General features: G+C 45.1%; 1 protein-coding gene across 2 annotated transcripts in view; it reads left to right on the top strand.

Moving 5' to 3' along the window:
• The window catches only part of LOC105283599 (CD151 antigen), an 89441-nt gene that overhangs the window by 68764 nt on the left and 4523 nt on the right, over positions 1 to 16154 (top strand). For both annotated transcript variants that reach the window (XM_011346492.3, XM_011346493.3), the window contains exons 4-5: positions 1838 to 2029; positions 14972 to 15145. In XM_011346492.3, coding sequence (XP_011344794.2) covers positions 1838 to 2029; positions 14972 to 15145 — 366 coding nt within the window. The remainder of the gene's footprint in view (positions 1 to 1837; positions 2030 to 14971; positions 15146 to 16154) is intronic.

Below are 16154 nucleotides of genomic sequence, written 5' to 3'. Positions count from 1 at the left end.
TTGCAAACGAAATTTGCACGAAACTTTTAATCGTGATTAAAACGGCTGCAGCATTACGAATTATTATCACTGCAGCATTTGGTGAAAAACGTTAACTGCACGAGCTTTCTGATTCTGAGATAAATTTTATATTCGATAATAACCTCTCTACTAATATCACACGATAATTAATTTTCGCCTTGACGTAATAATTTCTACGATACATATCACGCAAATTGTTTCGAATATAATTTTTTCTCGAGTCTCCCAGCGAGATTAAAAGTTCCAGCGAGTCAATCAATGACCAAACAAGATCAATGAGTTTTAATTAAACAGGAATTATCGCGCCATTCAAGCAATATCCATTTATTTCCGCCGACACCTCGGCATTACCATGGAGATCGCCTCTTCTGCCGGGTAATAACGATTATCCGAGGGATGCAACACGTAATTATAAAATCGCACATTTGCGCCATTTGCGGGGCGTACGAGCGGCCCGTAACTTGCTCATTGTTTCCCGGGACAGAGTGCACTTCCGCGTGCACAGCGCATTCCCCCGATACCGTAAATATCGCGCGTGTCGACCGATATTTACGTCGGTGTGGCTCGTATATCCCGGAATACCTTCGACTGTTCTCCCGCGGGAGATATCTGCGCTCGGTGTGTCACGGGGAGCGAGACGGGCGGGAAAAAATACCGTGCCGCAAGAAAAACGAGGTTCGAGGCACGGGGAGCAAAAAGACCGGCGGGGAAATCGCGGCGGGACACGGCGTTTAACCGACGCGATCCATGACGTTTGAGGACAACACGTCCATTACGCGCTCACGGGGTGAACAGAACGTTATGCGAGAAATCTGCACCTGTCGATCGAGAGAGAAACGAAACCAACTCCGAAGACACTCCATTCTGCATGGATACCTGAGGAGAGATGAAGAAACTTTAAAAATAATTCTTCCAATGCTTCTTTCCTGATCATTCTGGTCTTCTCTCTTAGATCGAGCCTGAACTTTAAGATGACGATTTGAAATCTTGATTTGCAATTAAATATGGAGATTAAAACGGTGTCTTGAGTCTCTCTGTGAACGTCACTCTGCAGCAGCATGGGCGTTGCTTATTGAACGGTGCTAATTACCGAGCACCCTATATACGCAATGCACACATGCAACGGTGCGTGCAGTTATCGGGCCGATATCCGTTATTCATGCTCTCTCGTGCCAGCTGTCGTGGGCGGCGACGATATCCGACCAGTCATCGAACCGACTTTACGCCCGCGGTGGAACCGGTGCGGGCACGTATGAAATTGAATAAAACGCACTGTCCGTGGTCCGATTCTATCGGAAGTTCCCGCGGACGCAGACAACCACACGCTCCGGTTATTATGTCCGTCCGATGATCGGCCGTATCGATTACACGGATGATGAGATTTTCGTCGACGACACACGTCGGCGGGATTAATATAAGTGGTCTCGAGTTTTCCTCACTGAATTCTCCTCACAGGATCCGGCCTCAGTTTGCCAACTTCTAAAGAACAAGAATTCATTTCCGGCAAGGAGCAAAGTTCCGTCCGGCGGAAAAGTTTATTCAGTCTCTCCCATATCGGCGACGATAAAAATTTTTATTTCAGCGGGTGCCAGAATAGATCCTTCCGTTAAAAATACATAGTTACTAAAAGAGATTCTGCTGCTTTTAATTATTTGTGCCAGCAAAGGTGAAACGCGGGGATCGATAAGCTAAATTCGTTCGTGTGATCGCGTTTCGTCGCTATCGTGCACGTTTACGTCGCGAAATATTACGGCGGATGTTTCGTGACACGTTTCATCCCCTCGTAAGATTAACTCGAAGATTTCTCATGTTGCAGCTGTCCGGACTGGTGGTGGGTGGCATCGGTATCTGGACAGTAGTGGCGAAGCACAGCTACGTGTCCCTGATGTCCACCTCGACGTATCCCACTTTGGCCTACGCCTTGATCGTCGCAGGTGTACTGGCTGTCATCGGTAGCTGGCTCGGATGCGGCGGGGTAACTTCTGAAAATCGATGTGTCCTCCTCGTGGTAAGTCCTGCTCGTATATCAACGTTCGTCGCCCGTAATAATTCTTGCCGCGACGTCGACACGGAAAGTCGCAGGAAATAAACTCGTTCGATTATTCAATACCGCAGGTTTTATCAATGAAGCCTGTTCGACCGAACAAGTTAATTCATTTCACTTCGTCGGACTGCACACTGCGTCACATACAGGATACGCCATTTAAAAGCAATTGCGTCGCAACTTTTACCTTTGCTGTTCTTTTTAGAGCTACGGATCACGCTGCGCAATTATTCATTAATCAAATTGCGCGTCCAAACTGCATTAATCGACTTCCGGAAACTGATGCGAAGTGCGCGAGGGAGTTTGACGCGAAGTAATATAGTCGGATCGATTGCAGTAATAATCCCGCTTCCAGCACCCTCGTCAGTTCTCGCGGGAGTCTTAATTCATTAGATGATAAATGGCAAATAAATTACGTAATTCACTTCGCCTTCGCCCCGCTCTTCGGAAGTAGATGCGCTAAAACGATGGGAGATAACGAGTTTGTCAACCAGCGTTATTTTTGCTTAAAGAAATATCGAGGAACATCGCACGAAGCCCTTTCGTTGATTTTATCGATCCCGGGAAGAATCATTTATCAGCCAGGCGGCGTCGTCTGATTAATTAATCCCCCGATCTGCCAAATCGAGATTGCCAGAGCACCGCGAGAGCGTCTCCTCGGCTTGAAAAGGCGGGGAAGTGGATATCGCAGTCGAGTATTAGGCTAAGACGAGCCCTATCGCTCTAAAAAGTACCTCTATCTGGCAAGCTAGACGTGCTTTCACACGCGATTGCTCGCAATGTCGCGATATTTTACAAGCTTTGTCACGTCGAGCACTCTCTCAGTATTATCAAAAATCATCATGACGCCTGCAAAAAGAATTCATTCGTAATTCACTACTTAGAAGTAAATTAAATAAAGTTTTAAATTAATATGCTCGAAAATTTTCTTTGAAATTGTTCTTTTTAAAATTACTCGTTTTAAAACAGTTGAAAAGCGACGCGCAACTGAGAAAGAAAACGTTCCTCGCGACAAGACAAGAGATTCGATAAATCTTTTCTTGGTATTATTTCTTTTTCAGTTATAGCGCAAATTTTGCGGTCACCTTGTATGTATTGTATAACTCACACGGAGCTTTGGGAGTAGAGATATCAGCGACCGGTACAGATACGGAGTCTGTAAATTAGAGAGTGAGAAGGAGAATGGTATAATATATATAGATACAGAGACACCGGTGGTATTTAAACTAAGTTAGTCGCATGGAAGTTGCATGCATACAGCATGATGAAAATTATTTCTGCAGGTGGATGCGCGCAAGGCTATTAAAGAAAGTTTATATTATCCAAATAACGAATACAGTTTTACACCTCTCCGCATCAGTTAACTCCAATTATAATTTAGCCAACTCCCCGTCTCCGAACTGCGGAATCACACACAATGCCGTTTATGACGCGGACGGAAAGAGGAATGTTCAATTAACTCGGCGCTCGTAAATCAACTAGTTTCAATATCAATTTAATTTTATGCGTCCCTCTGAGGTCCTCACTCCGCTCTGGTTACATTTATCCGTTTATCAGTATCCCATTTAATGATCTCTTGTCAATCCTGAATATCACGGGATACCCCCGCGACTTCAAAAGAATTTATTTATGCCGTTCGTTGTTAATATCGTTCTTTAGAAGTTTCATGAAGGACTTTGTTAAAGTATCGGGAGCATGCTCCTCGGAGTCGAGTCGCTCTTCACCTACGGGCTCGAACATTCCTTTGACTTAGCCGAGCGGCGGCTTTAACATTATTGCCCGAGGCAGTGCAGTCTGCAGTCTTTGTTGGAAGTCAGTTAGTTACGTGACCAGCGGGAAAAGCAGCATGATAGGTGGGAGGGAGATGGGAGTTATGCGAGTAAATTAAAAACTGTTACTCAAAGCGAAATAATCTCCGTTCCGCGAAAAGTAATCCCCATCCACAGTTATTGAAAACAAAAATTACGGTATTTTTTATTTTGATACAAAACATGCAATTTTTGATTTCATTATTCCAATTTTAATTTTACAGCAACTATGAGTACTGTTCGATACCGCTGACGATATTACAATTTGGTTATTGTACAATTGTTTGCAACGTTACAGATTTGTGGAGCGCCATTCTCTCGCAGTAGCAATGCAGGTTTTTGTCGCGAACGAGATCGCAAGTTGCATTTCCGTAGATTTCACACTCGCGAAGTTCTCCCACGTACTTCGTTAAAAATATGCGCCTTTGGCCTTCGACCTTTTTTGCACGATGTCGTGCAGGAAAGAAGTCCTTCTCTCTCTCTGCTGGTTTATAAATGAAAAATCGATAACCTCGCGGCCGATTACAATGAACCGTAATGTCGATACGGGATAATTCACCATGCCAGCGACGCGACTTGGGCGTCGGGCTTTCCTTCTCTCCATAAGTCGCTACTAACAATGCCCGGTCTCCTCCTTCGGTCCTTCAGGTAAAAAGGGGAGACGGTTTCAGAGCTCGCCTTTGACCTTACCCATAGTCTACCACCTCCGACATTATCGCCGTCGGCCGACAAAGTCTTTCCCTCGACGTCGCCTGAGGCCAGCTCGCAGTCGTCTATGGTGGTACTTTTGAAAGCGGCTTAACTCTCGCGCAAAGGGAGGACTATTCATCGGAAATGCGGCTGCACACGGACACCCACGAGACAGGGGCTTAAAACACGTATTAATGCGAACTTATGGAATAAAACGGAAATATCATGTCCCGAAATGTATCACGGCAAGCTACGTCGCACAATAACTTTACTACGTTTTTGCGGATGATTATGTAATACGATGTATGTGGAAAAATGTCATCTTTTCGAGAGAAAGATTTAAACGCGAAACGCTATTCTGAATCATCCACGTTGTGCTTCGAGTTTGACAAATTGTGCAAATTTGACAAATTCATACGTCGTCTCGCGATTTATTATTTTACGACCGAGCCATCACGAGCGGCGATAAATTCTCTAAGACCTCTCTAAAACTGCGGCGCGATATTTCCCTCAGGGACTCGTTAAATGGTTTAGTTTGTTTTATATTTGGCTTCTACAGAAGATGTGTACTACGTCAAAAGAACCGTTTAGCTTTCATTTTTTATGTCAATCGATTATTTTTATAAATTGTTTTCTCCAATGGAGAGTTCCTTACTTCCGGGAATTATAACGGTTACGCACGATAAACCTACTTAAAGATATATTTAGCGATCTTCCTCTATCTCCGTTCGGGTCCTCTCTTTCAGGAGGGGCACCCTACACTGGGTAATAAATCGACCTTAATCGGGAGTTAGCGCGGCGACCGTAAGTGGTAACTCGCGCTTTGGCTATATCTCCAACAACACCGACTGGATTATCTTTAATCCTGTCTAAATGATAGTTAAACACCAGTAACGAGCTTTGCCGATCATTACTAACCGCAACTGTTCTCCGCCACGTGGCTCTCGTTGGAATTATGCCGCCACTCGACCACATAAGTTTGTTTCCAACAAAACTCCGAGATATGAATCTCTCTTTCCTTATGTGTAATGTTAGAGCATGCACTTGAAGAAATATAGATATACATATATCTTTTCGATGCATTATTCTGTTAAACAAATTATTTTATGATTTATCTGGATATAAATAAATTTTCAACGATATATTGATACATGAATAAAAATAATTAAAACAAATGTGCTTACAAATATCTTCAAATAAATTTAATATCCTAACTTTTACAGTATTTATTATATTTTGAGAGCCATAGAGCTCTTACTGATTATGACTGCTGCAAGTTTTACTTTCCCTTCGATCATTTTCTTGTGCAGGAATCGCTGCACAAGAAATCAAGTTTCAACACCATCATTGCCAACAGAAGACTCCGTGAAGTGTCTAATCGGAGCAATTGAATTATCTTTTATTCAATCTGCCTCCCAGTTAAAGTTCTTTTACAATCGTCATTGGCCAATGAGGCCTGTGTACACACTCAAATCACGACTCTATTCACGCACACGATCTTAATTACGCGAGTGATCGCTATATAGCGAGACGAATTATTTTTCCTCGCTTGTTATTCAATAAGTCACTCACAATTTTTAGACTTCTCCAGTCACCAGAGAATATTATTTCACATGATGATGCTTTTTTAAATCATATAGCTTGAAAAATGTATGATACATTAGAGGTATTCGTGAAAATTTAACGATTGCGGACTGATATTTAATAAAATGTCCATTTACGCGAAAAGAATTATAGTCGATGCGTAAAACATTAATCGGAATCCGATTCAGATGCTCGGGAGAGAAAATTTTTTCATTTGTTCACTTAATTCCAATCGGCACGTAATGCGTTTTCCGCGTAGTCGATTCATCTATTCATAAAGATGAGAGTTAAATCACTCGTAATAACCGTCGCTAATCACTAGATAATTCCATTTAAGCCTCCTTTCGGATCATTAGACTAGTCTTAATTGCACGATTTTCCTCCAAAGCACCTGGGTTACGAACTTTTTAATCGGCCGTTTACAACAGTATTACAACCATAATCCTCTGATTATTTTCGCACATTATCGGACATCGAACGGCTATCCCGCGCTTTTGCCAACGTGATAAATCGCCTGCGCTTCGACAGGCTCGCATACCGCGTGCCTTGCCGTCCGTGGCGCAAAAGAAACGTTAAATCAACCGGTAACAACCGTCACTAATCACCAGGTAATACTACTACTTGCGCGGTCGCTGCGCGTTCTCCAATCACGACTCTATCCATCCGTTCGATCTTAATTGCATAAGACTTTCCCGAGCGCATCTCGCGCACTCCACTCCACTCCACATTACATCCAGCCGATGTGCCGGCGAACGGATGCAAAAGAGACTACTCGTAGCTCGTGGACCTTTTACTCGGTTGATCTTCTTTTTATTTACGGTGCATGTTATTAAATGGTAAATGGACGTCATTAGATAGCGGCGCCGCGCCGCGCAGATTTGTGATCCTTTAATAAATACATACGAGCTGTAATCCAAACGTACGAAAGTGATTTTCTCCAGAGTCCGCTCGAAGGAAAGGGACATGATAATGATTCACCGCGCACTGATAGAAATCCCGACCGAGCCGATCTCTCCGAACTTTATCCTACCTCTCGAGCTTCTCGAAGGCGAAGTAGAACGTCGAATGGAACGCGGTTGAAGTCGCAATCAAAATAAGTGGCGATCGACTTTTTGGAACGCCGTCGGCTTTTTGGAGCGCTCGGGCGCCGCCAGTCCACGTTTTCGATTTTGCAATCGCGGGAATGACGTATCGCGGCGGTGGGATCTACGAATGCGGAGCTTGACGCCTCGGACTGGTTCTGAACCAGTTTAACGTCCCTCGGGTGCTTCGATCCGAATGCTCCGGGCGAGACCGCATTACATTCTAAGTATCTGACGCGCCGCGATTGCGATGCCCGTGGCCAATTTATGCGGGAACACATACGTACAATAAGCCGCCGGAGGGGAAGAAGACGAGCGAGTCGATTCGACAGGTATATCGCAAACCGCAAAATGCTATTTGGCATGTTTATTGTCGAGGCCGGATCGATGATACACGCGAAATTGCACAGGAATCACGTAATGGCTGGTTTAAAGGCTCAATAAGAGGGATACAATGGAGTATGAATGTCTCCAGGCATCACTCTTCTAAATTCTCTTGTTCAGCTGATTTTGCAGATCCTGAAGAAGGAATAATTTATCGTGCATATAAGTTTTTCTTATATGTATAATACTTTTTGTGCAAACTTGCGATAAAAATTGATTTAATAATAATAATAAATTTACGGTAATTGATTTTGTCATTTACTGAGACACAAGAAGATTGTATATTTTCATACTATTTTATACAAGTTTAAGTAATTGACAACGTCCCGTGATTGACGGTGAAATCTGAAGAACTCGGGACAGAGTTTTCTTCTTGAAAGCACATGACAAAGCTCGTTAGAGTTACGATGGGACGTAAACGGAGATCTTCGAAGCATGATGGCGAGCACCTTGTTAAAACGTGTCCACGTCGAAGAATAACGACCTCCTCGATCGTGAATCTTGAGATTGTGCGCCAAGACGTGCGCGAAAGCGCTACGTGTTTCCTGTACATACGATTACAGATTGAGTTGTACATACGCGGGTATTCGGGAACGCGAGAACACAGCATTAACTAATTCCTATTATAAAAGAACGAGAACACAGTATTCCATAATTCTGTGGAAACTGATTCTCCCTTTAAAAAATAAACCATGTTATCATAACGATAAATTCTTCTAAAAAATAATATTAGAAACCTTCATCTGCCAGCAACGTAGCGTTTTATCGCTTTAACATTTTAAGACAAAACGCTCTCTTGACATAAGAAGCTCTGCCGGGCTGAACGCGATTGCAGCTGTTTCATATTAATAGATTCATTCACCGTAGTATCTCGATCTTGCCTTACTCGCGACGTATCGAACGCGAAAGACGTTCGTCCGCGGCAGTGAACGACGTTCAACGACGAGATTCACTTTCGGACCAATGAATTCGCGCGATGCGCCGACACTTCGTCCGACTCGAATGTATTCCTATAAAATTCCTCGTTTCGCCTTGTCGGTTGGAGTGGGTGGTCTTCGTTATACGAGACGTTTCGAGACGGATGCCTCCGGGTTATCTGAAGCGAATTGCTCGTAAGGCGAGCCTGGAATTCAACGTCGCGCCCTTTTTTGCAGGTGCGGCAATCTTCGGCGGCAGTAAAGATTCAATGAGAAACGAGCCGCGGCCCTACGAGCTCTCGTCAGATTTAATGTCTTTATAATTGCGCAGTTCCCTCGGTACTCCACGGACGGAACGAACGGTAACCGACATTTTCTTGCGTCTTTCTTCCATCTGTCTCTCCGCGGGCGCGCGTGCAATCGCGACGAAAGGGAAAACGCCGCTCGCGAAACGAGCTTGTTTCTTATCGTTAATTATCTCGACGGCCCTTCAGACAGGGCATTCGTAATAGCTTAATAAAGTTTCGTCGGAAGTTTCGTCTTTTTTCTACCACGGCAAGTGCAGCTTGCACGTTACTTGACATATTTCAGCGCGACGCGTACTTAATGGCCTACGTTACTTTCTTAATTGCCACTTCACGTGGATGATACTCCCGCGAATAATTTAATCTCACATACGGTATTAACCCCTGAATCTCGAGTATTTTACGTTCGCAGATTGGACAGATATTACGCGGCAGAAGTAACAAATATTTCGGAATTATTCGCTTTTAACTCACGATGTCATTATTTCATGCTTTGTACAATGTACATTGTACAATGTAACAAGCTCGTTGAAGGATACATCGACTTTTTTTGCGCGAGTTGCGCGAAACGCGAACCCACAGAGTTATTTTATTTTATGTGGGAAATTTATCGTGTAAGCTTTTAATAATAGAACGTTGAAGGCAGTGTATTATGTAACATGCGACATAAAAATAGATACGCCACGTCGTATTTCCGCACGTGCCGCTCTTGGAATAACAGCCGCGCAAGTTCACGGGGCAATTTAATTCAAAGGCATAAAGTTGAGAGCTTCACGACGGGCTCGAAGCACTTTGCATGGTATTAGCCATTATTGTTTCATTTTTATGCCTTCATTCCCTTCGATCGTTCCGGATCTCGAAAGGAATAAAGCGCGCTTCCATGCCTTTCGAGGAGGATCGCATCTCCTTAGCTACCACTCAGGAAACTCTCAATGTTATCCTGCTTATATACCATTCAATTCGACCCTTCACATACGAACGAAGATGCATCAAGCTCGAATTTATTTTGCATCATTAAGCCGCATTAGCTCATATTCAATTCTGTTGACAAATGGTGAACAAGATACACAAGCCGCACTGCAATATGAGCCAAACAATTTCGTTGGAAAATTCAATATTGGGATTATATCGTGCCAGAGAACGAGACACGATAGAGAAAGGTATTCGTTGTACCGTTGCCGCGACACTTGCGGAATTTGGGAATTCATGTGGAAAATCGTGCGCTGCAATCACGGCGGGATGCAAAATTTTTCCTCGTATTTTCATTGTGTTCCCGACGTGCGCACGTGTGCGCACGTGTACGTGTGCCCGGCGAATTTTCAGCGTCGCGAAAACGAACAATATCCCGTCTGATTGTAGTCGCTGTCCCGCCGACGAGAAGCATAATTTCCGCCCTGCGGAAAATTCGTGAGCTCGCATCCGCGTGGGATGTGCTCGCGCGCGCGCGTACCTCGCGATGGCGGAATAACGATTTTACTCCGCCTTTAACAAAGTTATCGGTGATCTCCGAGAGAAGTTACTCTCCTAGCATTTTCTCAACTTCCTTCTTCTTAACTTCCGCCTCTTTCTCTCCTTCTCCCTCGGTAACGTTCTGTTGTCTCGCGCGCCGCTTTATTCCGCTTATTGCGGATGCTGTCGCGGAGCCGGTAACTTTTTTCCTAATTACGTTTCTGGCTCTCGAGTTGTCGAGTTGCGTAATTATTGCGAGATAACAGAGCCGCTAGTTGTTCAACTACAGAGATGGGAAACACAGCTGGGGCGTTTTGCAGAATAAAACGCTTTAAACACCGGTCATTTTCCTCCTGGAATCGCGAAGCTCCGAACGCGCGAAACGTGATAACTGATAATTATCCTCTCTGACAATGCGTGAAAATGATCAGAGGATTCGCAGTTGAAAGGAAGCGCGGAAGACGGAGGGAGGGGACATTTGACGAGCGACGTGCATCGAAATTCCGCCAACGACCATTGTTACGGCAGAAAATAATATCTGTTACGACAACGGTGCTAATGAATACGAGTACAATGTTGGAATACAAACGGAACAAAATAGAGCCAGCGACAACATGTGTCAGCACTATTGTAACGCTTTTTACCGCACAGCCGACTCATTGATTGGCAAATTCTGATACCGCTGGAGCGAGTCAACCGTTAGTTTCCCTCTAAGAAGACAGGCCTGGTAATAGCGGTTGCCTTCACATGGCCCTCTCTCCCGTGCCTTGATAATCAGAAAATAACAAGTCACGTTGTTGTTAGCGAAACTATCGATAATCAACGCAAGAACGCGAAGCGCGTTCACGGTTTAACCAGTCAACAGCTTGCGCTCCTATCTTGCTCGATGTCGCCGCTCTTATCGCGCTCGTATACGGTTTTATCCCGTATCGCTTTTGGGAACACCCGAATTTATTGTGCTACTTTATTACCGTTTTAATAAGTGCCGTATGGATGTTAATCTCTCGCAGGGTGTATTATTGATATGAAATATAATACTGTCATTACTCGTTTTTACGATCCCCGAAACGTCGTTCGCTTCTTAATAACGGCAAAGTAACGAGCTTAATCCACCGTGCTGGCGATAAACTATCGGCGATTCTCGGCGCAAGAAGGCCACCTCCTCCCTTCTTGCTCGACAACCTTTTGCCTCGGCTTTCCCGTTGGTCCTGCTCCCTTTCACCACCCATACACGAATGGCACGAGCGAATCGTCTCATTAGCCGCGGCCTTATATGGCGCTCAATTAAAATTTTTGCTGATGGTAGGTAGGTAAATCCAGATAATGAACACGATGGAGATCCTATGGAAGGGAGAGAGACTTTATCGATGTACGGAGAAAGTCAAGTACGGAGCCTGTTCGGCTTTTTTGCGATCAGCTCGATTTTGCATCGAGCGCTCAGCATTTCTAAGTCAGATTCTGATCTGGAATTTCGCGTATGAAAAAACATTTAATCTCTTCCTTTTTTAACTACGTTTTATCGAATAAAACATCTAAAAACGGCGATGTTTGAACGATAGCAATTTTATTATACGCTCGCTTTAGTAAAATGTTCTGAGATTTGCAGGCGCATCTAACGGATGGACAAATCTCGTTAACAAACGGGTAATCAACAGCGTCGAATGATAGCGTGCGGTTATTTTCCATTACGGTCTTCACCAGGAGCACTAGTTGTAATTGACATCTCATCAAGCGTAGTATTCATCCGTATATTCACAGTCTGTCTTCTCCATGCAGCTCGCAATTCCGTGATTTCTCGTGTTTCCGTCGCAGGCTCGTGTTAAGTCCAAGAACCATGACCAGCTTAAACTACATTCTCGATGTCTCGTGACAGTAATCCCAAGACGAAGTTTATCTTGCTGCGCTATGCGCTACGTCGGACAGACACAATAGAATACGTTATCCGTGTTAGGAGATTAAAAACATTAGCCAAATTTATTGCAACTTCCGATGTTCATCATGATCTTGCAGCTACGCTTCGAGCGCTGCGAGGAGATGAATGTCTTTGTCGATTTAAAAAATTTATGTCTCCGAAGCGTTATGGGAAGGTAATATTTTCTTCGCTTTTGCAATTTGGCATTTCAGATTATCAGCGATTATTCAATCGCTACGTTCAGTCGCGTACTAAAAATTATAGAGGCAAATGAAAAATCTCAGAATCTAGATATCCAATTTTATGACGCGTGTCTCTTCCCGTCACTTTTTTTTATCTTCATAGATCACTTTTTATTATCTCAGCTCGCGTGACACCGCGCAACGATCCGTATTTTACAAACTTTATCGGATAGTCGAGATTTCACGTTTTCCGGCGAAAGCACTCGCGACGAAAGCATCGGTCTTTGACAATTATTCCAGGATGCGGCACGTTCGAGCTTTTCCTCTCGGTGTATCATCACTCGCGCGTACGTGTACGCGATACACAGAAGGCCGTATAGCGGGAAAGCAATTGGTGCGTTTGATCTATCGTCTCTCCCGTTCACTGTCAGCTTGCTCACCAATCCCAAACTGTCGATTGCCATTCCTATCCTCTTCCCACCCCCTCCCGCCGTAACCGTTTTCGCCATAACGTATATATATTATATACCCCGTGCGATTTATTGACTTAGGTATTAATACGTATGTACACTTAGGTAGTACATAGAGATACGATCGGTGTACTCAGACGTCACAGGCCTCTCGGTGTACTCCGACGCAGTCGGTTCCGAGCAAACGGCGGGAAGGGAGGAAACGGAAGAGCATCGCGATCTGCGTTCATCCCTGTCTGCTCGTCTTCGTTTCCTCTCTGTGCTTGACGTAATGACTGAAACGGATACTGACTAACGATTACAAAGATGGAAACCGACGGAGCGAGCGTTCACCCCGCGTCGTTTGCTCGCTCGTTGAGCGCTCTAATGTATTGCGAATTATGCATTATTGCGTCATCCGTCAGGGAACTCCGTGTTTTACTTCGCTTCGTCTCCGCGCGCGTGCACGCGATCGATCATTGCGCGCGCCGTCTCTCGGTCTCTCGGCTGCTCTAATTTCGCGCACATGCACGTACAGACGCGCGCACACACATGCTCGACTTGAACGCCCTGATCTAATTAGAGAGCTGAAAGAGCACGTTGTTAATCAGCTTTAAAGCCGAGGTAAGGCGGTCTCTCGCAAAGACGACGTATGTCCCGCACAGTTCATTCCGGTCGCAATTGAGGGGGACTTATTTGCAAACCGCCCCAAAGTCTTTCAGGTTGAGAAAACGTAACGCGTAATTTTCATATTTCATAGCAACGGGGTCCAAGAACTTTCGAATTCTGTGAGACGGAACGTTTCGCGAAACGCGACGCGCAGCTGCCTTCTTTTGAAACACTCAAATCGTGAAGTTCACCGAACTTTCATCTATCTCCCGGTGCAATGGAGAGAAAATAGCTATTTTCTCTCTTCGTCGCTAAACGCGTCAGTTCGAAACTCGTTAAGTGCCTGCACGAAAGCATCCTTTACTCATCTCGCATGATACAGCTTAATTCCCGGCGACACCGAGAATTGATCACAAATTAGCCGCCGATGCAGCTCTCTCTCCCTCTCTTCCGCCTCCTTCTCGTCCTGTTCTTCTGCTCTCGGCGGTATATTTCGTCGATCTAACTCTCTCGCGGTGTTCGTAGCTCGACGAAAAGTTTCAGGAGCGCTAATCGCGATGCCGCAATGTATATTTAAGAAGCGGTATTAATAAACTTCGTATTATTAAATAAGAAAAGATTTTCCTGCGCTGAACGCGCGTTCCTGCCGCGAAATCTCTCGAACGAGCGATAGTTAGTCGCCGCGGTTTGAATATTCATGGGAACCGGGACCGTCCTGGAGCACGCGCCGGTTCTCGCCGGGGGTTTGTATTCATGAAAAGTCTGAAAAGCATTACGCAATTTTAATACGTCGCTCGCTCTTCCATGAGAAAGAGGGCACGTTGACTCCAAGCGAGCGAGGCGATTCACCTGGTACGTTCCGGCGCTTGACTTGACTCCGTAAATCCGTATTACAAATTATGCGAGAACACGGTATTAAACATCGCTCGCTTAGGACGCTGCCTCTGTATTAGCATTCCACGGAGAAGGAATACAGGAATACATGCCATGCGTGCCGCTGCACGCGGCTGCAGCGCGAGGGTGGCATTGCACGAAAGATATTTATACCTTGGATCCCAAGTGAATCGATGATTTCAGTCACACGAAAAGGCCGTGCGGGAGCATTGAGAGAGCATCGAGAAATAAATATCGTTACATAACGCGCGTTGCGCTCTGAGAACCAAGCGACACACGGGTCTGCGAAATCACGGCCCGGATGTCACCGTGTCAAAAACTTCCTCTCGCACCGCACGGTTTCTAAAAAAAATGTACTTCGGGACGTGGAACTGCACGAGCGCGCATGTACCTGGGAATAAACCGGTTTTTATTGAAAGCAGTCCTCCATTGTGCTCGCAGAATTCGTTCGACAGGTTTTTTCAGGGTTTCCATTTAATTAGCTGGAAGAGCCATTCGGTGCTCTTTCATTGCTCCGTCCCTTTCATTAGCCGAGGCAGGGGCATTTATGCAAGCGGAGATCGCCGCGCAATTCCGGCAAGATTGTCCGACGTTGTTTCAACCGGCTCTAATTTCACCCCCGTTCTTTCTTTCTGCCGCAGTACGTCTTCGTGGTGATGGCGGTGCTCGTGCTGGAGGCCGGGGTCGGCGCGCTCGCGCGTCTTTACGAGGAACAAGTCGGCCCAGAATTGAAGATGAATTTGAACCGCACCTTCCTCGAGAACTATTCGGTACGATCCAGGGAGACGGCGGCCATCGACCAGATGCAGAAAGAAGTAAGTATCGTGCCATCGGGAGGAATTTCTTTGGCCATTTCTCAAACCGACTCAAGCTCTTGGCTTGGTGGAAACGAAACCTTTGCCATCGAACAGTTTTGCGAAGCGAACGATGTTGCTTTTTCCCTCCGTATCGGTTCTCTCGTTGTCAGTTTTATTTCCTGACCCGTTGTGTCCCCGCGCGCACGTTTCTCCGGTGGCCTCGATGGTGCTTCGCTTGTTGCGACGTTACCAGAAATACGACAACGCGACACTCGCGTCAAGCATTTACATACACACGAAAACATTTCGCATGCATCGTCGACGCGTAACACGATCGCCGTTGGAAAATAGAGACTACCCCGAAAACGGCGAGTGTCCTTGTAATCGCACGTCCTTCGATCAATTCGGGAATGATTTTCCGTCAATGAAGATGTGAATCGATCATTTAATTCGATCCATAACGGTATTCATCTTTCACAGCGATGATGCTGCCGTGACATGCCGTGCCCTTTCATCCCCTTGATTGGTAGTAAGCCGCACCCGCGTCACTTCGCAGTGCTCGACGTTAATTTACGAATGCATCGAATCAAAATGACTCGATGGCGGCTCCCGTGATATCACCTGGCAGCGGTTTTATTTACGTCCTCGTCGGGACGATGGGGCACTCTCTTACGAGAGACTTTACAGCGATAAATCATCGTATCGTGTCGCGGAACAGTTTCCGGCCATTCGCTATAAATCGATTAGCGCCGTAGTAAATTCGCGCCGAAAAATTCACATTTTCGTCCCGCGCTTTCGCGAGATATCTTCACTTTGCACTTTATCCTCAAAATATACTTGCGCAACGCGACTTGCAAGATTGCGCAAAATATTATAACAGCAAAAGATTAAATTGGTTCGTATCTTGAGGATTTCTATTTGAACCGACGGGTATATTTTTAATAAACTTATATATTTGAAAAATATTAAACATAATCGAGTCACAATCGAAAAATATTAATCGAGTACATAATCGCCATACTGTTCT

Source organism: Ooceraea biroi, chromosome 4 (genome assembly GCF_003672135.1).
Source record: "Ooceraea biroi isolate clonal line C1 chromosome 4, Obir_v5.4, whole genome shotgun sequence".
Taxonomy (NCBI): domain Eukaryota; kingdom Metazoa; phylum Arthropoda; class Insecta; order Hymenoptera; family Formicidae; genus Ooceraea; species Ooceraea biroi.
Note: the sequence above shows the minus strand (reverse complement) of the source record. Positions and strands in the feature narration are given on the sequence as shown.